Source organism: Phaethon aethereus, assembly GCF_964289735.1.
Source record: "Phaethon aethereus genome assembly, chromosome: 2".
NCBI classification, from domain to species: domain Eukaryota; kingdom Metazoa; phylum Chordata; class Aves; order Phaethontiformes; family Phaethontidae; genus Phaethon; species Phaethon aethereus.
In genome coordinates, this window is record NC_138582.1 from 165134525 (window position 1) to 165157698 (window position 23174).

The window sequence follows — 23174 nt, forward strand, 5'->3', positions numbered from 1 at the left end:
TGTCTTACCCTTGCAAAGTAGGGGCCATCTCAGAGATGGAGATTGATCAGCAGTATTATTCTCCAGTCTTAATTCAACGTTAAGAAGAGTGCATCCCATAGTGCTCACCAGAGGTCCCAGGATAGCGAGAGTAATAGGTTATGTTTTTCTGGGGTTATTATATTGAAGAAAGTGAATCCTGTACTAGAGTATTTATGTTGAAAAGCTTGAACTGTGACGTGATACCCAGGGGAAACGTGTGCGTGTGGGCTGAAACTCACCTGTAGTCTTATCTTTGCTCTGACCTTAAAAAGAAAGATATAAGAGGTGGAGTTTTCCGTCCTTGTTGCTGCTTGCCTGGGGCAGGTGCGTTCACCTGTTTGTCGGTGCAGAAGCAGATGAACGGTCTTGCGCTCTCCGAAAAGTTATCAAAAGCTTTGTTTGCTCTTCTCGGATAGCTGCAACACCTTACCAAAGTTCAGGAAAATTGGCTGAAGAGGACTGAGACCTGTGTGTTCAAACCTAGTGGGTAGCTTAGTGGTTTTATTGCTCAACTGGCTGCTGTCCGAGTGAAACTTTTTCGCACTGCCTTGGAATTTTTTTTTTGTTTTGTTTTATTTAGAGGAAAAATTGACTTTATTGGTGGTATGTCTTCCATTTCTGTTCCTGCTGATTAACAGAGTGTACAGTAATGTCTGATACGGTACCTTTTTATTAGAGAGGTGGGAGTCGTTTGCATGCCCGTGCCCCTGGGTGCATCTGAGCAGGGAGAGGCAGCAAGAAGATGTGTTCAGGGTGCCAGTTTGCTCATAGCTGTGTAGGTTTGTGTGTATGTTCCTGCAGGCACCTCTCTCATCTTACAACTTACGCACATGGAGATAAGTAAGTGATAAATGAGATTGCATCTTGCTTATGAAGCTCTCTAGGAGAAGGGAAGGGGTTTGCTGCCTAAAACGATCATTTTGCAGGTTATGAAGGGAGTATTTGAAAGATTTTTTTTGTAAGGTGTTTTAAACAAGGATGAATTGATCCTTGCCGTTTTACTGAAATATGGTGGAGAAGGAAGAGGAAGAAATGTAAAGTATCGGGAAGGGTCTCTCAACTGAGTGTTTACGTTAGCAGAGGGAGAATTTATATAAAATGATTGCTTAGAAATTCAGCTAGATCTTACATAGTGCTTCTGATGTCGATGCCTGTTGATAGTCCTTTTTATCTACAGGGAAACCAAGGCATGGCAAGTCAGGGGCAGTTGGTGGCCTTGTGGTAGAATCAGGATGGTGACTTTGGCAGCAGAGCAGTACTGTGCGCTCTGGGTCACAGCTGGTAGCACTCAACATGATGATAATCACCAGGGGTCAAACGTCCTCTCTTCACCCCAACAGTTGTGTAATTGAGGCTGACAACCGTATACTGTTGTTTTTCTTTCAGAGACCGAACTGTCTCCATTATGGAATCATAGAATGGTTTGGGTTGGAAGGGACCTTTAAAGATTGTTTAGTCATGCCCTGCACTATGAGCAGGGACATCTTTCACTAGATCAGGTTGCTCAAAGCCCCATCCAACCTGATCTTGAACACCCACAGTGATGCGGCATCCGCAACTTCTCTGGGCAACCTGTTCCAGTGTCTCACCACAACCATCATAAAAAATTTCTTCCTTATGTCCAATCTAAACCTGCCCTCTTTCAGTTTAAAACCATTGCTCCATGTCCTGTCACTACAAGCCTTAGTAAAAAGCCTCTCTCCATCTTCTTGTAAGCCTCCTTTATACAGTGAAAGGCTGTAATAACGTGTCCCCGGAGCCTTCGCTTCTTTTGGGTTCTCATTGCATTTCCAATGGTAAATCCCTCTCAGTACTTGTGCTGTCCCTGAAAGTGCTCAGACAAGGGCACTTCCATCACCTTATTCTCGTACATCAGCATCTGAATACGTGGGAGCAGCATCAGAGATGAGACTTGTGGAGATTCCCACCTACCTGAGGTTAGGAAGTTGTCTAGGAGTACAGTACTGAATCTTAGAATATTACTTTCTGTTATTTTACGTAGTATTGGAGCTTGGTCACCATGGGAATGGGCATCTAAATAGAAAGTTGAACTGCAAGGGCATGTACCCAGTTTCTGGGGTGGAGCTGTTGAGCTCATGTCATCCAGAAAGCTCGCATGTGGATGGAGGGTAAGTGCTTCTCCTTTCATGCCATGTGCGCGCTGTGGCCCAAAGGGTTTGAGTCATCCTTATGGCTGGAGAAAACTATAAAACATCAGGAAGGAGAACTGTCCAAGGCCATGCAATTATTTTATTGCTTTCCGCCTGCATAACAGGCAGAGTTTCAACTCTCTCGGACAATCTGCTCAGAAACATTTTTATTTCAAAGTGGAATCCGGACGCTGGTGAATGCATGTAATCAAGATGAAAGCTAATAAGGTGACTTTATTCCCCCCCCCTTTACATAATATCTCTTCAGCATCTCTTTTATAACTTCTCTTTAGAGAATCACTGTAGTTATCCAGCCGTTTCTTCTGTGCCTTTCATTATTGTAACAGAAACAATCACTGGAAATTGCATGATGGTATTGGATTGTGCTACATTCCTTCCTCAGGTCATTTGACAGTAGCTTTTTTCAATAGACTCAAAGGAGAAAGGTACATTTCTGTAAACATGAGACAAGTCCTAGATGTGCTGTAGCCACTTGGGAGAAAACTCCATTGTAAAAGAGGCTTTTAAAATTGCTCATGTGGGATGTGCCATTAAGAGCGTAAAGACGGGAGAAATGGACTTCTGATTCAGCTGACAACTTGCTTCTCATCCTCCGAAGAATTTTAGGAATGTCTTTACTTCCTTTTGGAGAGCTTAAGGCTAGTGTGTGATTGCATGGGCAAGAGAGTTGCTTTTCTTCCTGCCTCCCTTCTCTTTCATGCTAGGTTCAGCCGCCTTCCCATGCTTTGACTGAAGCTTGTTAACTCTTGAAATACCAGTGTATGCTGGGAAAGAGGCTTGTAAAAGTCTGTAGTTTCTTCTTTTCCAAAACTTGAATGATCTGAAGATCTAGGATGTAATGTGAAAGATGCTGCTTGCTTCAAGAAGTTATCAAGTATTTTCATACATACTGGCTGTGGGCTGAACTGAGGAAACTCTGATTGGGATGTGGTAACTCATGCTTGTCCTTCATCAGTGTAACAGTGGCTATAAATTGTGCTAGTGCTTGCTTGTGCACTGTACTTTGACCATATTCTTTCTCTTTGAGCTAAAATGCGCTGGAGCATCAGCACTTGGCTCACGCTGGGGAATGCAGGTCGGACTGGCAGCTAAAATTTGTGTGTATTATTCTCTAGAACATAGAGAAATATGGGAATTTTGTCATACTGTATTTTGATGAAAGTGGTCTTTGCCCAAAAGGACTTAATTACACATCAAAACATTGAGCCCTCAAGCATGCTGTAGGGCGCCATGGGCTTTGCTGCAACTTGGGCCTCTATGTAAAGAGCCAGGCAAGCATCCTCCGCCTGGTCCTACAGTGTTTCTTCTTGCTGAAGCCCTTGGTTCCTCTGAAGGAGAAGTTTGGTTGTCTCAGGTGAATAAAGTAGAGAACCCAGCTGGGATCAGCCAACAAACATCCATCATCACACTGGAACTGAGTTTTGAACTTACACATCTGGCAAGATTTTCTCTCCGCCACTGCCTCCCCTTCACCTGGCTGGCAAGGAGAAGCGCAATGCCTGTAAAGCTGCGGAGTAGCAAAAGGTAATCTTAGAAACCTGATTTCTAGATAGAGGGAATCTTCTCCTACTGACAGAGTTACCAAATTAATTCTTTCCTGAGTTTCCCACTTGCTCCTGTAATCTGCTGATTAAGTGAGTCATCTCTATGGTGTATTTGAATTTTGGTCAATGATGGAGTTTAAAACAGTGATTTTGAACCCTGTCCCACAGTTTAGAGTGACTGGGCTTTTTTATTTCCTTTCTTCCTCCATCCTGCTGAGAAAACTGCCCAACTCCAAGCTTTGATTATTCACGTGGAAGAGGGTGATGAGAAGACAAACAAACATCATTTAGTTCTTGGGGGCACGCTTTCCTGATGCTTGACCTTTTGGACTTCCAACATCTTCTTGTCCATTTACATGCATTACAGTTTTTCCAATTACCAGTGAATTAAATTTGGAATTGTGGTATTTGGAAATGTCAAGCAGAATCAATAGAAAAGCACTTGGGGCCCAATCTTAGTAGACTCAGCACATTTTAAAGCATATTTGAAATGTCCCTACTGATAAATCTCAGAGGACCATGTGTAGATTATGAGTTGGGTACCGAAGCTCTCTGTGGCTTGCCAAGTAGGCTGCTTCACCATTATTTTACGTGCATGGGGTGTGTTAGACACACATCAGTCTCTCCTTAGAGAAGACCTAGAGAAGACCTTAGAGAAGAAATCGGGAGCTCTGAAAAGCATTTCTACTGGTGGCACTGGCATGGGAGAATGAGGACGGTGGGATGGAGCAGGCACACATGGAAGAGCTGGGAAAGGTATTGCCACATGGTTATTCCTGTTCCTTAAGTCTCTGCACTCCACAAGGAGATGCTCCCATATTCTCATCCCTTTGCCTGGAAGGAAATTTCTTTCGTAGGCTTGCTTTGAAAGCTTTTCAAAACTTCCCTGTGTGGGGGGAAAATATTTACGAACATACGTGATTCCACTTCCTCCTCCCATGCTCTTTGGAGACCTCATGCTGGCTCCCGAGGAGGATGGGAGAAAACAAATGATTATACTTTAAATGTCATTTCAGAATTTGCTGCATATTTTACTTAGTGATTTGTGGCATCTGGTCAAAATCTGCCCTCTATTTGATTTTTAGGAGTGTAGTTAGAAATATCTTAATCTTGTAGTTAAACTCTTAATATTTTTCTTTCACTGAGGCTGCAAAGTTTGGGGGCTGAGACAACCTTCTTGGTAGCATATTTGCACAGTGCTTAGCCCACAAGGGTTCATTTGTCATGCCAGAGAGTAGACATTGCTGTCACAAGCCAGATAAATGGCCTGCTTAATGCTTTTATAAATGCACACCTCAAATCTAAGAAAAAAACCCATAATCTCCGTAACTATATGGTTGTTTGAAAACTCGCGGTCTGGGAGGAAAACACCACCTCTCCTCTATGGGAATCCTGTATGGAGCAAGGCGTTTTCCTGGTGTAGCGGTGCAGAGGGAGCAGGAGGTGTCTCCCAACGAGCAGGGTGGGTGGAGGAGCGGTCGGCACACGCCTGCCGCGCTTGTGGCAGAGGTCCTGCACGAGGCGGCATCCGTAGGGACGGTCGCACACGGGTAGACAGCAGCTCAGCACCTGGGGAAGTTTGGCCGGGTGGTCTATGGCTTCACGCTTTCTCCCCCACCCCGCGCAGGCAGGCATGGTGGTGGAGCCCTTTTTGGGTGCATAACTTTCTGTTCATCAAGGCTGACTTGATTTTGTTTTTATCCTCTTGGGTGTAGAGGAGGAGTGTGTATCTGTATTAAAAAAAAAAAAAAAAATTAGGCCTTTTTTGTGCTTTATTACTAATTCGGTTTGAGCTCTGCTGTCCAAATTGCCTCGTTTGTGACCCAAAGTGCATTTAAACATGAACTGCAGAAGCACCGTGGCTTTAAATGCTTTTGATTGATCTCCCTGATGGTTTTATTAAAGAACTAAAACCTTTTTTGGGGAGACAGATACAGTTAGTGATGCGAAGGGAGAAATCTAATTACATTTTGGCTTTGTCCTTAACTGAAACGCTACGAAATAGGATTTTTCTAATGGATAACTAAAATGATCTTTTCTTTAAATAAAATATAGAAGTGACCAGCTGAGTTCAAGTCAAAAATGCACTGCTTCCAAAAATTGATTAACTGCTGGCAACGTTTCTGTCCTGCTGCACACCAGTCCAGCCGGTGACCTGGCCAAACCTCCTTGGATCGCTCTGCCTGGCCAGAGGAATGATTTACTAAACCTTTTCCTGAGCGAGCCTCCCCTTTGGGCCAAGAGATTAATCTCATCAGCTCTGTGTGTGTGTGTGTGTACACTCCGTATTTCACTAAATCGAATAATGCTGTCATCTCACTCAGCTCTGTCTTCCCTAAGCAGGAATCTGCCTGGTTTTATGGATTTGTGAAGAGCTGGGGTGCTGACTGCCCTTCTCTGGATCCTTCTTCTATCTACCCTATTCTGCTTAAAATACCAGGGAAATTATTCAGAAGAATTAAGCCTTTATTGTGTCCTTTCCCCGAGCTGGTAGTAATGACTCTTAAAACATGCTCCCTGTATTTTACAAAACAGGTTTTACTAGCAGTTTGGGGGAAAACTCTAATAAAGATCTAATTCTTTTGAATAATTTCCTTGTTATTTTTTACTGACTTAAGCCCAAGTTAAAAAAGAGATATGGGGCGGGGCGGGGGGGGGGGGGGATTGCTACACAGATGTCCGTGGAAGCTGTGAAGCGTGAGTCATGGTGTGAATATAGAAGCCCTGAGTTGTCATCCCTGGTGAGCAGGGAGGATGTATTTCTTAATATTAAGTTCCTTTTTTAATTTTAAAAGAAAATGACTTAAAGCCTCCTGTCCTTTTGAGACTGGTTGTCAATGGCATCATTGTAGGTTACCATGGCAATATATGCTGAGATAATAGATTAACAGCCATTGATTGACTAGAAAACTTAGGGCTCTTTTATCGTGGGATATGCCAAATGTATTGACAGAAAACAAAATTCAGAGTAATATCTTCCCTTGGCATTACACCGTTGCTGTTCCTGGTGCTGCATGGGCCTGGTTTTACCTGATCTGGCTTAAGAACCGAAACATTTTGAAATAGTCCATGCTTTACCACATTTTTTAATGCCCATCCCTGCATCCAGATGGCTGGAAGGGGCAAGCCCTCGGTATTTGCTCACTCCGCGCCTGGGCATACGCTGGCCACGGGGGTCCCCAGAGGTGGGGTGAGGTTTTGGCTTGAGAAAGGGGCTCGTTTCTGTTACGTGGGGCTCCGCCATTTCAAGGCTTTTGTGAAAGACCGGGGGATACAAACAACAAGTCTTTAAATCCTCATGTACAGTTACGTATTTAACCACAGATGTCATCGCTAGTTTGATGCTTTGCCTAAAAACGTATTTAGACTCTATTATTTAAGTACAGCAGGAATGAAATCACCCCACTCGGGGAATAAGTGCTGGAGCAACACTTACTAATTGCAGATTCATTATCGGCTGGGTAGAGATGCAACTGGGTGGTCTCTCCAGAGCAGTATTTTCCAAACTTCCCCAGTTGCAAGCCGCCTTCTGGCTTGATTTTGGGATCTGAAATGCTAGCAATAGCTATTTGAATCTCTTTAATTTGCAGTCCTGCACATAACTTCTGGGCAGGTGTCTGGGAGAGGGAGAGCTGGGGGGCAGCAGCCCTCATCCCCAGCCTTTGCCTCCTCCCCGGCGGCTCGCAGTGTGCTCTGCACATGCTGAGATCGTGGTCTCCCCACTGAAGGGTGTGCCAAAACACAGCCCCGGGTTCGGGGGCGGCTGGTTTAGCGTCCCCGGAGGCGCTGAGCAATGGGAAGGGGTGGGCATGAGCTGGTGCCAAAGTGGCTCGTCCCAGCAGATGCTGCGCCGCAAGGTGAGCGCCCAGCAGCCTCTTATTTCCCAGTTCTGCTCAACCATGCCGCGGTTTGAGGGATAGCTCTTGAAAACAAACCCAAACCTCAAACAAAGGGCCCGACTTTCATAATCACACATGCAAGAATGCATCCGCAGTTGCTTAATTGCTACATGCAATTACCCTCCAAATTAGAGGGCAATTACCCCAATTCAGTGTACAATCTCTGTCATTTTATATTATAAAATTACATGTACAAATAACTATATAGGGACATAACTAAGTGTTTGCAAATAACTTCAGTTGCGTACACAGTTTCATGTATAAAGCTTGGTGGTTTTGACAGTTAGGCAAACAGACTGTCTGGTAAATCACTCAGTGTTTATGCAGACTATTTTGACACATCCCATCTTTTCATATATACTTTCATTTTAGGTTTTAAAAAGGGGACAGGCAGAGATAAAGAGCTGAGATTTATAGCAGCCTTCAGCCTTAGGGAAGATATTCCCTATGTATCTAATTATGAGTTAGGAGCCCAGCAACTGCTAACACCTAGCCCTGGAGTTGCTACACTGGATCTTGGCTATAATTTAGCAACTGTTGGATAATGACACAGCCTCAGTGATCTGTTGGCAGCCCCAAATTAGGAGAGCAGAGTTAGTCTCAGATCAGCAGCAAGGTCCCATGCCTCAGCAGGCTGAAGTCCTTCAGCTCAAGAGGACCCTTTTTAATGAGCTCTCTTGGTGCCTTGCAAGTCCCAAGGAGGAGGAGAGAGGTCTTCCCATGTCGCACAGGGTTTCGACTGCTCTTCCTATCATAACATACCTCGGATAGGTGCTGGGGGTCTTGTTTGGCAAAATCCTAGTGATGCTTCAGTTATCTGGAGCAGAAAATGACCCAAGGGAATCGGCGTAATAATGGTTTCTCAGGACTGAGGTCAAAAAGTTGACTTCTGCCTCAAAAATGGGTGATGGTGAGTAGCGTGCATGGTGTTGGGAGTTCTTTGGACTTGGTGGTGTTTTGCATAAAGGTATTTGTTTGTGGCTTTTGTTCAAGGAAGGTGTTGGGAGAAACCACTTTGCATCGTTCCCAAAGTGCTGGGCGGATACAGTCGGATGCCAGAAGCCATCCTTCAAAGCTTAATTCTTCCTTAGACTTGGATTTCAAACAGGACTTCAGACTTTATTCCTTAAATGACTATTTGTGGATCGTGGTATTAAAATGTTTATAGTTTTTGCCTGGCTGCTGACACGAGGCTCTTTTCCATGGAGAGAACCAAGGCTGATAGCAGGCTGCGCTGCTGGAGATGCCATGCTCCTGCCCTACGTGCATGCTCCTGGTTTGCTTGCTCAGCATTTTCTACAAAGTGCTGCCTGTGCAGCGAGGTGGTTCTGCCTGCGGTAGTTTCTGCAGACGTGGTTGAAATATCTCCCCTGCAAAATGCATACGTATGGCAGGGGCCAGCAGATCCCACCTATGTTTGTACCTCTTGCCTGTACCTAATGGGAATCTCTGCTGGGTAGGAAACAGCTTTTTTTCCAACTTTGCTTTGTGGCTGGCAGAGTTGGTTTAGGTGGGAGGGGAACGGGGACCCAATGAATTAAACCAAGTTCTGACAGCAATCTTCCAACACTTGCGTAGCAAATGTTTTATATCTCGTTATGCCCAAGTCCTGTTGATTTTCTGCCAAAAGCTAAGCATGGGTGTCCTTACCAGCCAGTGCCACCAAATGAAGGAGATCAGGAGCTTTCCTACCACATGCCAATGCTGGCATGAGGGAGATGGCGAGAGCATCGTGGGGAGGGAAGGACAGACTGGGACACACAACCCCTTTAGTCCATCCCAAGCTGTGGTTTGTGATTGCACCCAAAGGCTTTTGTTTCAGGAAAAGCTTTTTGTTACCAAAATTAATCCTGTCCTTTCCCTCAGCTGCTCAGGTTTGGTTCAACACCTCCCTTGAGCCAGGTTGTGCTGCTGTGGGTTGAGGGAAGCCCACTCAAGTCCAATCCGATCCTTGTTAAACTAATGCATGAGCTGTGTCTGGTGGAAGGAGACGAGCGCTTCCTGCACCCCTTTTGGGGCAATTCCATCTGATTCTTCTTGCAACTGGAAATTAGAAGCAGGACATGGTTGATCTGTGCTTCCCCCACCTGTGCTGCTCTGCAGAAGTGTCCAGCTCAGTGTTTCTTACAGATCTCTGGTGGCCTTGGGGGAACGGGCACTTCGATACCCATTGCCCAAGGGGGAAAGAAAGGCAGAAGAAACTATATGGCTTCCCAGAGTTGCAAGAACAGTGCTCAGAATTCCTCCTTTTAGTCACCACCACCCCACCCTTCTCCCTCAAAGGGACAAAACCCTCTTTCAGTTTCCTCCTCCCTCCATTCAGTTGAAGGTTTTACCACAGCAAATGCAGATAAGGCAGGTAGCTACAAACTTTGGTCTCTGCATTATCCATTACAGACCAATATGTGAGTTTTTCTTGATGAGCTAAAGCAGCAGGTAAATTAACACCCAGTTCTGGAGCCATGCCCGTTCCTCCTGCCATCTTGGGCACAAACAAAAGGGTTTCTTGCAGCCCTGAGCACCCAGCTGGATGAGGATCCTTACCAAATGGCTTTCTAAAAAGATTTGAAAGCAGGTAGGAAACACACGGGTTTTTAAAGCATCTCCTTAATGCAAGCATCCTTAGGAGCTGTTTTAAGGAAAACGTACATATATTTAGTCATCCAAAACTTTATACATGCTTTTATTCAACTCATCTAATCTTTGACGGGGCTGGGGGGAGGAACTGCGAAAGGCCTTTTTCCTGGCGTGGTTGCTGTTTGCAGAGTTGGGTTTGCATGTTTGCAAGCAGATCTTAGTCTTCAGCTGAAACTTGTTCCAGAAAAGACAACTGTCTTGGGGGAAGGGAGCCTGGGCTCAGCACAGGATTTAGCAGCCTCGGTTTGCTGGTCCCAGAGCCGATAAAGCTCCTTCTTCCCATCTTTTTAACATTCCCTTTTCAAAGCACGGTGGAAACATCAAACCTCACCGCAGCTTTGTGCATTGCATTGGCCCTTATTGCAAGTGGAGAAAACAGAGGCTACGCAATATTGCTCGAGGTTACAGACGGAGGGTGGCTGAGCCAGGATTAGATTTTGGGGCTGCTTCCCAGGCAAATGGTTCATTAAACCTTCCTGCTTTCTGGGAGGTGGGTTTGGAGAGGGAGGGGAAGTTTCCATCTAGAGCAAAAGCAGGATCACCCTCCCCGCACACAAGACAATGCTCCTTCGCTGTCCTGCTGATTTAACCAGTATTTAGCAAAAATGCTTAATCTGCCCTTACAAAGTGTGGTGTAACTATCAAGAGAACAAATATCAAGGCTTCAACAAGGAGTGTCAATATTGACACTGTTCTGTGTTGAAGGGGTATTGGTAGGTTGTTTTTATTATAGTAAGCAACTTGTCAGAGGAAAACTCAGATGAAGCTTTGCAAGTGCCGATAAAAGCTGCAGGTGCTATTGAAATTGAGCTCTTGTTCGTGTGTGCTTGGAATATAATTTCCAGTTTCAGAAGTCAGCTTTATGACTTTACCATACCCCTCCTTTCAGTCTCTCCCACGGTGCAGATTAAACATTCTTCCCCAAAAAAGAATTATTGAAGGATTGAACACCTCTTCAACTTGCAAAAACATCTTCCTACTCTGATGAGTTTGCTCCATACCATGAAAATTACCCATCGCTGTGTCCAGCTGTCAGTATCAGGAGCATGTTGGACACATCACCCATAGCTTGAGCAGAAACTCTGGTTTCTCCTGCAACTTTCTTGTAGTTCCGCTTCTGCTCCATACCAGGTCATCTGCACTCCTTACTGGATGCCTGTTGGCAGCAGAAGGTTGATTCCCTCCAGCAGATCAGGCTACACTCAATAGCTCAAATGCAATCTGCAGCTCAAGCGCCATCTCTAAAGTGCTCTCCATGCACTGCAAAACAGGAGGTGAATCCTGCCACCAGGTAACAGCTTGGAAGCTTGGCAGCTTGAGGAGTTGCAGGCTGTGGAAAGGCAGGTCAGGCTTCCCCCGGCATCCTGCTCACTTGGGACAAGTGGTTTAATCTTGGCATGTTGGATCTTCAGTTGGGAGTAATACTCCCTTCTCTGGCTGGGTGTTGTGAGGGTACTTACATCAGTAGTGGATGGGTGTTCGGGTGTGGAAATGATGAAGCTACAGAAAGTATCCTTGGCCTGGAGCTGGTGCCTGTGCCCAGACTGGGTGTTTTCTCTGCTGGCTGTAAGCCACTTGCTGCTCAGTGTCTTAGGAAGACTGAATTGCATCATCTTGTAGAGACCATTCAGAAGTGGCTGGTTTGCCGTGTTGAGTGGGAATCACAGGCTGGGTTGCATTTAAATTGTCCAGCTATGGCCCCATCTGCCTTAATCTCAACATGTCCTGGCCTGTATCAGGAATAGTGTGGCCAGCAGGCCTTGGGAAGTGATCGTGCCCCTGTACTCGGCACTGCTGAGGCCGCACCTCGAATCCTGTGTTCAGGTTTGGGCCCCTCACTACAAGAAGGATGTTGAGGTGCTGGAGCGTGTCCAGAGAAGGGCAACGAAGATGGTGAGGGGTCTGGAGCACAAGTCTTATGAGGAACGGCTGAGGGAACTGGGGCTGTTTAGTCTGGAGAAGAGGAGGCTGAGAGGAGACCTTATTGCTCTCTACAACTACCTGAAAGGGGGTTGTGGCGACGAGGGTGTTGGTCTCTTCTCCCAAGTAACCAGTGATAGGACAAGAGGAAATGGCCTCAAGTTGTGCCAGGGGAGGTTCAGATTAGATATTAGGAAAAATTTCTTCACTGAGAGGGTGGTCAGGCATTGGAACAGGCTGCCCAGGGAGGTGGTGGAGTCGCCATCTCTGGAAGTGTTCAAAAAACGTGTGGATGTGGTGCTTCAGGACATGGTTTAGGGGACATGGTGGCGCTGGATTAATGGTTGGACTTGATGATCTTGAAGGTCCTTTCCAACCTTAGTGATTCTGTGATTAAAGGTTGCACGGCCTTTGGAGAAGATGGAGACTTGAAAGCACTGCAAAATTTTCCAGACAGAAACTTCTGCTTTTTGCAAAGATCTGGCTATTCTGGGAACGCAGCACTTCCATTTCACTATCCTGCGGGACACATTCATGTTTTCTACCCAGTTGTCAACACATTTTATTGAGATACCTACATTTTCCATGATTGTAATCCATCAAAATAACGGCCAGGTGTGACCTTGCTTTAGGTTGGGTAATCCCAAAGAGAGATGGCTGCAGGGCATCTCAGGATTTACAAAATCACGAGCTTCATGGTATATTTTCTGGGTGTCTGCTTACATGTCGTGTGTTTGTTTCATTCTTCGCATTTTAAACTAATCCTCAAAATGTCACAAAGCAGAATATTTCCAAATGAAGAGAGGATTTCTAAGGCTTAGGAAAAAAACAGGTCACCTGCAGATATCAATGTTCCCTTATTTGACTCTTCTTTTTAATGGATGTGTCTGTAAATCATGTTTCGGTTCTGTGCCATGGTGGCCATGTGGGAATTGTTTCACGTGGGGCCTTAGAAACTCCTCGGTCCTTTGCTACAAGGTTCTAATGGGGCAAAGACCCACAGGCTATGGAGACTCCTTGGTTTGCGGTGGCCAAATGTCTGTTTGGAGTGGCCAGAGTTGTTCAGGGAATGGAGTTGCTTTTTGCTGAAGGTCTTGCTTGGGTGGAGAGGTGATGTGAACCGTGGCAGCCGCAGCTAATCCAGACTTATCCAAATAAGCCTGAACTGGGGTCTAAGTGAGGAGTAGGCACTGGTCTGTCCCTCCTCTGCAGGATGAATATTACCTGTTCTCGGTTCCATCCTACCCATATAAGGAAACCATTTATTTTTAGGTGGTGTTTCCCAAAGTAGTGGTGGGGAGGGTCACACACTCCATTGTGAGACATCTAACAAACGGCAAGTAGCACCCCAGGATGTCGCCTTTCCTAAGCAGGGTTTCTGTGGTTAGAAAATACTGTTTATGGTCTGCCTTGCACATCGTCCTGTTAGTGTCCTGTGGCTGAAGCACTGGTCAGAGGAGACTGGGGGGCTCTCAGCTGGGCTCTTGACTTCCATGGGCTCCTGTTGTGACCCTAGGCAAACCTGACTTCTCTGTTCCCACACCAGCAAAAGAGAATAACCCTCCTCACCGTGCTGAAGCTGGTTGCCTCCCAGGGTTGCAAATGTATGCATCACCTAAAGCAAAGCCACGTGGGGATGTGTCTCCTGGGACGTGTTTCTGATTTTGCCTGAACGTACTTGGGGTTTGAATTTTGCTTCAGGACCAGGCCATGGGGAGGCTGAGACAAGGGAATGCATTTACTACAACGCCAACTGGGAGTTGGAGAAGACCAACCAGAGTGGCGTGGAGCGCTGCGAGGGGGAGAAGGACAAGCGGCTCCACTGCTATGCCTCCTGGAGAAACAACTCAGGCTCCATCGAACTGGTGAAGAAAGGCTGCTGGTTAGATGACTTCAACTGTTACGACAGGTAATAGCCTAACTGGTTTTTTTGAATATGGGTTAATTGTTCCTCTAAGTGCAAAGGCTCACGATTTTTGCATCGAGGAAAAGAAAGCATGTCCAAGTCAGCTGGCCCATTCATCCCCTGTAATTACTTCTGTTGCTAATGCAGCTCTTAGAATTGTCACTTACCTGCCTTGACTTTCTAAACAGAAGCTGCAAAAGGCACTTTTAGATTTTTTTTTTGTTGTGGGTTTTTTGGTTTTTGTTTTTTGTTTCCTTAGCAAAGCTTTGATAATTCTGGCATGCGTTGAAAAACGTGTCCTGTACCATCAAATAAAGAGCACTATGTTCTTCCAAGAGCATTTGGTGATACAAAGGAAAACTTGGAACCATTTGGAGCTTTCTAGAAAAGCACAGATATCTGGGGGTGTTTAGATGTTGAGATATTCTGGCGTTTGTGATATTGCAAAAAGTTTCACTGTTCTTTGGCTGAGTTAAGAGATGGGCCAGGAGAAAGAGTGGGACAGCAAAAGCAATACGTGTGTTTGTGTGTCACTGCCTGTAGCGAGCTGAAAGGGAGTGAGGTTATGTAGTATGAAGGCTCCAGCCTCGTTCAATAGCTGGGAAAATAAACTACCCTTTTCTCATTTCCCTTGATGCAGTTCTACAGAAGGGAAAAGAATTACAGCTAAAGAAAATATCCCTCTGAAGTTTCACAGTTTAAAAGAACAATGTTCAGTAGCTCTAGACTCAGTGTTTCTCTTAAAAAAACCCCAATGACCAACCAACCAACCCAAATCCAACCTTTTCAATAAGGATTAACAGAACATGAAATTCAAGGATTTCCTGTGATTATAACACCAATGTAGGCTGATCTCACCTTTGTGCAATTCCCAGCTGTGCATCTTTGTAGCTTCTCATTCCAAAAGTTTTAGGACATCGGGTCCTAAGCTGCAGGGCTTAAGCTGGGACTAGATTTGTCCCATGGCTGGAGAGTTTTCTCCCTTTGGTGCTGTACAGTTCCCCTGCTTTTATGCCCGTTATTTTAGCTTATCTCAACTGTGAGTCGTTCCTCATCTTCCTTCTGTTATGAGCACCGGGGTTACTTTCCCACCACACCTATTCCCTTGTCAGTTGCGTAGCCAAGCTTTATATATAGTTAAATTTTTATTCTTTCCCAATAAATCAATCCCCCTTGGCCCATTAGTCATCTTAATGCTGATCCTTCTGAGAATAGAAGGTCACTCTAGTTTCCTACTTCCAAGCAGAAGTGTTTACTGTAAACAAATTTCTCCTTTCAGTGCCTGCTCTTGTATACAGTGACACTTGTATTGTCACTGAGTGTCTCTGTGCGGGGATGTAGTGGTTCTTAAACTTTGTCATAATGTGTTGCTCTGTTACAACAGTAAAAAGTTTCCAGGGCTCCTCACAAGTCTTTTTGCAGTCCCAGGGTTGAGCATTCATTATCCTGCAGCCTGATTCTTCAAAGCCGCAGTTCCAGGGCAAAGCTAAAAGATGTTCTGAGAATTAACAAACAGTACAAGTGTTGAAAGCAACATTTGAAATAAAGGTTAGCTTTAATTAAATAAAGGCTGTTTAAATGGAGTCTTTTTCTTTTTCTCTTCTCCTCTTCTCTCCTCTCCTCTTTTCTCCCTTCCTTTCCTTCCTTGAGTGCCCTCATCAGTCTTTCATGCAGGTAGTGTTGCATCCCAAGATGGCAAAAATGGCTAAAAAGATGATTTTTTGATCGACAGTGCTGTACTGATGCCCTTTCTGTCTCTGTCTTCAGCACCTTTGGGTGCTGAGCTCCTGGGTGCAGTCTTGGGAGATGCACCTGTATCTGTGTCCTTACATGTCCCCTGGACGCAGGGCACGGTCCTGCTCCACCAGGCTGCAGCTCCTCTTGGAGCACAGGCAGCACGTGCTGGTCCATGCCAAGCGCTGTCTCCTTGTCACTGGAAGGTGAAAAATTCAGAAGCGCAAGTGTTGGGGTGTTGAGGGTGACGGCTCCTTACTCTGTGCACTTCTCGTTTATTGACCCAGCCCCACCAGAGGGGTCGTGTTCACGTTCCCTTGAAGAGCACGTGAACCTCTACGAAATGTGCCCTTGCTGCCATAGAAAAATGTGTCATTCTCTCCCACTGTCTCATTTGTAATATTTTCTAAGTATAACATGTCAGATGTACCTGGATGGCTGCCCTGAGCGCACACCAACTCAAAGACAGGGGTAATGAATTGCAGATGTGCAGCGGGCTGTTTTCACTCATTAGCTTGATTTCTTAACCAACAGATTTAGCAAAGGATGTGTTTTCTATTGAAGACTCCAATACTGATGCTGTTAAATCCAAACGACTTGTTATCTGATTTCATGAAAAAGCATCTGGAAACATTGCTTAACTAGTTGAAACATCTTTGTTCATTTGAATAAGTCAAATAGCTGCTTTTTTTCTTTGAAGTTTAAAAAAATAAAAGCCTGAAAAACAAACCAAGTGCTTCCCAGCTGAGACCTTGCATGAGACATTTCGGCTAAAGCTGCTTTTTTTTTTTTCTCCAAAAGGAATAAAGCAGCAAAACCTACGCTGCGTTATGATGTAAGAGAGCCCTTTCTGTTCTCCTCATGGCAGTATGTCAGTGATACCACAGAAAGGGAGGCTTGGCATGGGTTCATAAATGAGTAATAAAGTCAAACACATATGATTGTTCTGCTACTTCCTCCGAGTGGTCGAAGGAAGGAAGTTATGCATATAATTTAGCTGGGCTTCAGGAAACAGTCTGATACAGTTGTCTGCGGAGAGCAGTTCTGCAACCTTAATAACTAAAAGCAGAGGGTAGCGTAGCAAAAGGTGGCAGGGAAGGGAAGCAGGCATTTAAGAAAGAGAAAGAAATGACGGCTAGAGCAGTGCAAAAAACACTGCACGTCTCTTTTGGCATTGATCTGTGGGAGAGGGAGGATGTGTGGAAGAGGAGTTGGTCTAATCCGTGGAAGTCCCCTAACGCCTTGCACAGTGTGGAAGGAAACCTCAGTGCTGAGAAGGCTGTAATGCTACCTGGATAACAAATACAAAATGTGAGAGCTGCAGCCTGATTTTCCTAAAGGTTTTTGTGCAGGAGTAAGTTTTTTAAAGGAGAAGGAGGTGGTGTTTGAAAATTAAACTTAAAAAAAAAACCTTAAATGTGCAGCCTCCCTCCTGCCTGCAGTGGGAGTCCTGTTGCTGCTGGTGTCTGGTACCCTTTTAGTGCGTATAGCGGTGCTTGAGGCTGTGAGAGCACTCGTAGCTCAGGCCTCATCATACGTGCTTTATGGCACAGTCTTTAATTGCATGACCAAATACTCCTCTCCCCTGACAGCATACGTATGGGCTGCGGGAAGGGCGCTGTTCAGGGAAGGAGGCATCTCTCCATCGTGTTTTCTGCTTCTCAGCTAGTGACGGCGGCTGTTATTTATTACTCGCCATCTAATGCCGTCAGTACATATGGAAGCATTTGTTTCCTTTACGGTCTTTTCAAGGGTCTTTGCTAATCACTGGGGTATTTGAGCGCCAAGTTGTTTTCTGTGAGTGGAGACTGCCGATCTGTGCAGCGCAGCAGCAGGAGAAGGCGCGTGGAGGAGACAGGTCGGGGCAGGTCAGCTCCCAAAGACAAGAGGCAGGAGTTGGCTGACGTTGTTTTTTCTCTTCCCTTTGTTGCCGTGTCTGTCCCACCCCGACGCAGGCAGGAGTGCGTAGCCACAGAAGAAAACCCTCAAGTGTTTTTCTGCTGCTGCGAGGGCAACTATTGCAATGAGAAATTTACCCATTTGCCTGAAGTCACAGGCCCAGAAGGTGAGTGACTGCGTGGATGAGGAGTTGGGGTCTCTTTCTCTAGACCCAGTTTGTGATGACTTTGGGTTGTTGGGTGTTGAGCAAAAAAATACATCTGACAGGACACAAAGTACCATTTTCGTTACAGAGTCCAGAAATTCTTCTGCTGTGGTTCTTTAAGAGCAGTTTTTTAAGGTTGTTTCACTCTGTGGGTAAAGTGTGTTGCACCAACACCTCGGATACCATCAGTAAGGATTAGGTTTTCTTTATGGTGGAGGTTCATGGTGGGATATTACAAAACAAAATCCCGCACAAAGGGAAGAGGGCAGAGTGATTTATACAGCATGTATCAAGACTCAAACTCTTAAAAGGTATTTGACACCTTCTTCATTAATTTTCATAGGTCACAGGTCTCCAGATACCTTGTGCATCTGGGATTTTTGCATTTGATTGTTAATTTGTTGGTCTGGGGATTGAAAGGGAATGGGTGTCTGTGTCAGCTTTCAGAGTTTGTAGGTACACTTCAAGGAAGAAAAGTAATAGCAGGTTCTTCTTCAGAGGCTAATAGGAAAAGGAAGATTCTTTTAGCTGTAAGGCTTACTAAAGTACCATTCAATAAAAATTATTAAAACAGGTGGATCTTTTCCTTAGGATAGTTTCTTTTGCTGTCAACTACCTGCATTTACTGACATGTTCCAGCGGACCATTATCAGATTTTCCTGGGCTTTCCTGTTTGCTTTTTAATTGTTTACGTGGGTTTTATTATCTCCTGTTATTAATGTACCCGTAGCAACCTAGTAGCAAATATTCTTTCTCTCGCAGTTTTTTGTTTAATTTGGCAAGTCTTGCTATTTTTTCCTTCCCTGTCTCCAACACAGCAACGTGGCTCCATTTAGTATTCCCATTGTTTGTGTCTCAACTGCACTGATGTAATTTGGAACAAGCACTACTGTGGGAATAGTGCATTTGATTGTGGCTCCGGCAGCATTTTACTAAAAACTGACATCTTGTCAATCACTGTATAAGGCAAAGCAACGCTGCAAGGGATTTCGTGTTCGCTTAATACATTTGGAATGGTTAAGAGGAGGAAATTTTCTGCTTTTACATATCCCAGCAAGAAATGCCCATCTTGAATAAAGGTCGGATACAGGCTCGGCTTGCAAAGTGTGGTTTGGACCACGGTAATAGCCGTATGGAAAAGAGTAAACCATGGAGCCTTGTGAATACTGTTGGATGTGATGGGGCATGCTACTAAGCACTGTCAATTTTGGAGTAGAAGGGAGAACGGGGCTTGGTTGCATCTGGACGGGTAGCTGACAGTGCTGTTGCATGCCTGCAGGGTCCTTTCCCTCGTTTACCCTGCTCTTTTTACGCAGTCATATATGAGCCGCCACCACCAACACCCTCCCTGCTCAACATCTTGGTGTACTCGCTGCTCCCCATCGCTGTCCTCTCCATGGCCATCCTCCTGGCCTTCTGGATGTATCGTCACCGCAAGCCTCCCTATGGGCACGTCGACATCAATGAGGTGAGGGAGAAACCACAGCTTTCCCAAGTCATTCCCCTGTATTTGAACCTTACAAAAGGCTGCTCAGTATATGTTCATGTCCACTTTTGCTTCACTCTTTTCAGGCGGCCCAACTTGTTTCTCTGTCTGTTTGAAGTTGGCGATGCAGTTGTCCTCTGTCGCAGTATTAGCATCCCCTGAGAGGCTGATGGGTTTAGACAGGGATGTGCAAGATTCCTAAGGGATGGAGTTACACAGCCCAGCTTGGTGGCTGTCCTTCCCCACAAACACTCAAGCCCCTTGCCTGATTTCAGCCAGCTTTGCAGAGGAGCAGAGATCAGAGAGATGATAAAGTTCCTACTAGCTTTATGGAGTGAGGGGAGATAGGTTCCCTGTCGAAGCTCTGTTTTTACAAGCCATCAGAGAAGGTGTGCAGAAGGTCATCCTCACGGCCCAAAGCCATTGGGAACTGGTCCTTGCTGGGTCTGCTGTGCCTTCAGGTTTCTTCCGAAGGGGCGAGCAGCCTCTCCCTCCCTCCTCTGCCAGTTACAGCCCATACTGCAAACCTTTCCCATCTGAAAGCAGATAGGACAGAGCTCCAACCCCACGCGTTCTGCAGGATTGCCTTGTTCTCCTGGACAAACGCAGAGTTTAAACAGATACGATCTTTGTGGTGCTGACAGACCTGTTTACTGCCCCATCGCTGGGTTATGTGAAACACGCCTAACGAAGTGCAAAGCAGTGGGAGGTTTTAGGTGTAGTTTGCTGTTGGGTCACAAAGATCAAAATGTTCCTACTTTTGGCAGGAGGTAGCCTTGAGGTCATCGGTGTCTTACAGCCCAAAATAGCTCTTGCTTTGAAAACGTAGGAGAAAGCAGGTTTTGCCAGAGGATGCCAGGCAGTAGTTCGACACAGAAAGTGACACATGGAGGCATAGATTGTTATATATGTTCTATACGAATGCCTTGCAAAGCAAGACAGGGAATTTTGGGCTGCTCTTGCTGCAAACAGTACATCTAAATAATTTGCATTAAATAAAATGTCACTTCTTTACACCTCTTTCCCTACAGGCAGTCTCTCCATCGCTCCCCTCCCTTTGTTTTACAGTACAGCTTCAGCTTGTGACAACATTTTTCTCTCGTGCAGGACCCCGGCCCACCACCCCCTTCTCCCCTGGTTGGCCTAAAGCCTCTGCAGCTCTTGGAGATCAAGGCGAGGGGGCGGTTTGGCTGCGTGTGGAAGGCTCAGCTGATGAACGACTACGTAGCAGTGAAAATCTTCCCTATTCAGGTGAGAAGGGTATTGCATTAGGTTCTCACTCATCGGGCTTCCTTACTGGTTCTGAGATGCTCTAAGTGCCTTTGGAGGTGTTTTTAAGACCTTAGCAAAGATGCATTTGGACTCTTCTGCTGGGGAGAAGGAGTTCAAGGACCCTCCCTTCCTACACTTCTCTCTGTGCTTCTCATTACCAAATGCTGCCCGTACTAGTAGTTGTTGCAAGAAGGGCAAAACCAAGCACATTTTGAAATCTCCGGGGTATTTTAACTTCACCGCGAGATGTCCGTGTTGTTAAAGTCCAGCGAGGCAGCGTGCAGCTGCAAGGCCCAAAGCGCCCACAAAGGACCAAAGCCCTGGCTTTGTGTGTGTCCTGCCTGGGTAGATTATAAATCCAGACCTGAACCCAGCAAGCGGTTTACAGCTTACAGCGGCACAGCCCCAGCACCGTGAAAGCTAATTGCACCGCAGCGTTTCTGTCAGCTCACGTCTTCTGCTCTAGGAAACCTTTGAACACTCCTGACTTGACTCTCTAGGAGTTGCAGACGGAAAGAGAAAAGCAATCAAAAGTCAAATGAAAGAAGAATGACTGAAACATCTTTGTGCTCCTCCGCTATCTCTTTCTTTGTGATTTTTTTGCCCCATATTTGTTGTCATAGCGTTGCTAAAGGAGATTTGCACACCTTCTCTCCAAGCCAGCTGTGACCTACTAGTAAATATTCAATAGAGCCTAGATTAGATTTTGCAATTGTAACAACTACAGCTACAATGCAGATCTGGGTGCTGTATGCACAGGCTTTATTCTTGCAGGCATCTTAGGAAATCTTGACAAATCGTATTTGTCAGTGAGGTTGGGTTTGGATTCCTCCCCCCACCCCACACACGTGCTTTAGGAATAGCTGAGGATAATTTTGGAGAAGGGAGACTGAGGACAGCAACTTCCAGTCTTTCTGCAGCATCTACCCTTTTGGAAAACAGACTAATTTTGAAGGGATACATCACATCCAAACGCTGGAGGTTGATATTAAGAGGAACGTGAGCAGCTCTGACTGAGCTGAAGGAGCTGTTTGCTTTAAAGGGAAGCGTGATCTTTGATGGTGCATTTCTCCCTGCTTTAGGATAAGCAATCTTGGCAGAGCGAGAGGGAGATTTTCAATACTCCTGGCATGAAGCATGAAAACCTTTTGCAATTTATCGCAGCAGAGAAAAGAGGGACAAACCTAGAGACAGAGCTCTGGCTGATCACAGCTTTCCACGACAAGGTAATGTATCATTGCATGTACATTTTGGGAAGGCAGAGAGGCAACTCGTTGTGAAGCAGCAGGATTTGGTGTCTAATGTTCCCCCAGAACCTCCCCGGTTATCTATCCAGCCTGTCCCTCATGAGCCATGGCTCAGTGGTAGTGGAAAACTGCTCCTGCTCCCCTGAAAGGCTCTTCCTTTAGCTTTCAAGGCTTTCCTACACAAACACAGGATTAATAAAAGTGGGACCTGGGGGGAGAGAGAGGCACAAGAGGCCACAACTCGCGTATGTGGTGGTCACCATCTCTTAACATGCGTAGATGAGCATGTGGGAGCTGGGGGTCACAGACCATCGCAGTCCCAATTCACCCCTTGCAGATGGACTCCATGTTTGCTTTTGAAGCTTGGGGCACATCTCCTGTTTCATGGATTGCTTTAGTTATCAAACATGACTAACACTTAAAATAAAACAAACACACACAAATCCAGAGTTGAGCCAGCAGCGTTATCCCTCTGTATAATCCAAGGTCTACTGAGTCAATCATTGCCACAACCGGCTGATACGATGCATCATCTTCATGCATAGGAAGGCTTTCCTCTTTCTTCAGTTAGATGAATTGCTCTGTTTTGCGGTTATTTTGATCTCTTCCTTACCTCCCTCCCCTTCCCTGGCAGATTAGTAGGCTCCTTTTGGACATCCAGATACTTTCTGTGCTTTCAAGGGCTGAGGACTTGTGAACATTTCTGGGTTTTATTTCTTCTTTTTTGCTTTCGCTAGTGATTTTTTTCCCCTTGTTAAATCAAAGTTCAAATTTCTCAAGCACTCATTAAAACCATTTCCTAAACTGATGAGTTGGCACATCTGTCACATAGCAGGATCTGCGATTAAGAACATATGATGTCCTGTTTCGCAGGGCTCTCTGACGGATTACCTGAAGGGCAATATTATCAGCTGGAATGAGCTCTGCCATGTCGCAGAAACAATGGCGCGTGGCTTGTCCTACCTTCATGAAGACGTCCCTTGGTGCAAAGGTGAAGGACACAAACCTGCTATAGCACACAGGTACGGCCTCTTTCGTTGATGCCATTCAAGTGCTGTGTTCAAATGTTCACAACTTCTTTGAAATTATGCTGTTGAATGGAGGAGGACATTGTACTTTTAGGAAGTAAAATGCCTTTTAATCCAACAAATCCTATGCTAATACAAGAATTTTTTTCACCCACATATGAAATGGCGAAGGGCAAGTAAGCACCTTGTCTGTGAAACAGTCAAT

At 45.4% G+C, this 23174-nt stretch overlaps 1 protein-coding gene across 1 annotated transcript in view; it reads left to right on the top strand.

Moving 5' to 3' along the window:
• ACVR2B (activin A receptor type 2B) overlaps positions 1–23174 on the top strand; it is a 98069-nt gene that overhangs the window by 64917 nt on the left and 9978 nt on the right. The window contains exons 2-7 of the mRNA XM_082015041.1: positions 13894–14101; positions 17788–17897; positions 19253–19404; positions 20530–20673; positions 21777–21920; positions 22815–22963. Coding sequence (XP_081871167.1) covers positions 13894–14101; positions 17788–17897; positions 19253–19404; positions 20530–20673; positions 21777–21920; positions 22815–22963 — 907 coding nt within the window. The remainder of the gene's footprint in view (positions 1–13893; positions 14102–17787; positions 17898–19252; positions 19405–20529; positions 20674–21776; positions 21921–22814; positions 22964–23174) is intronic.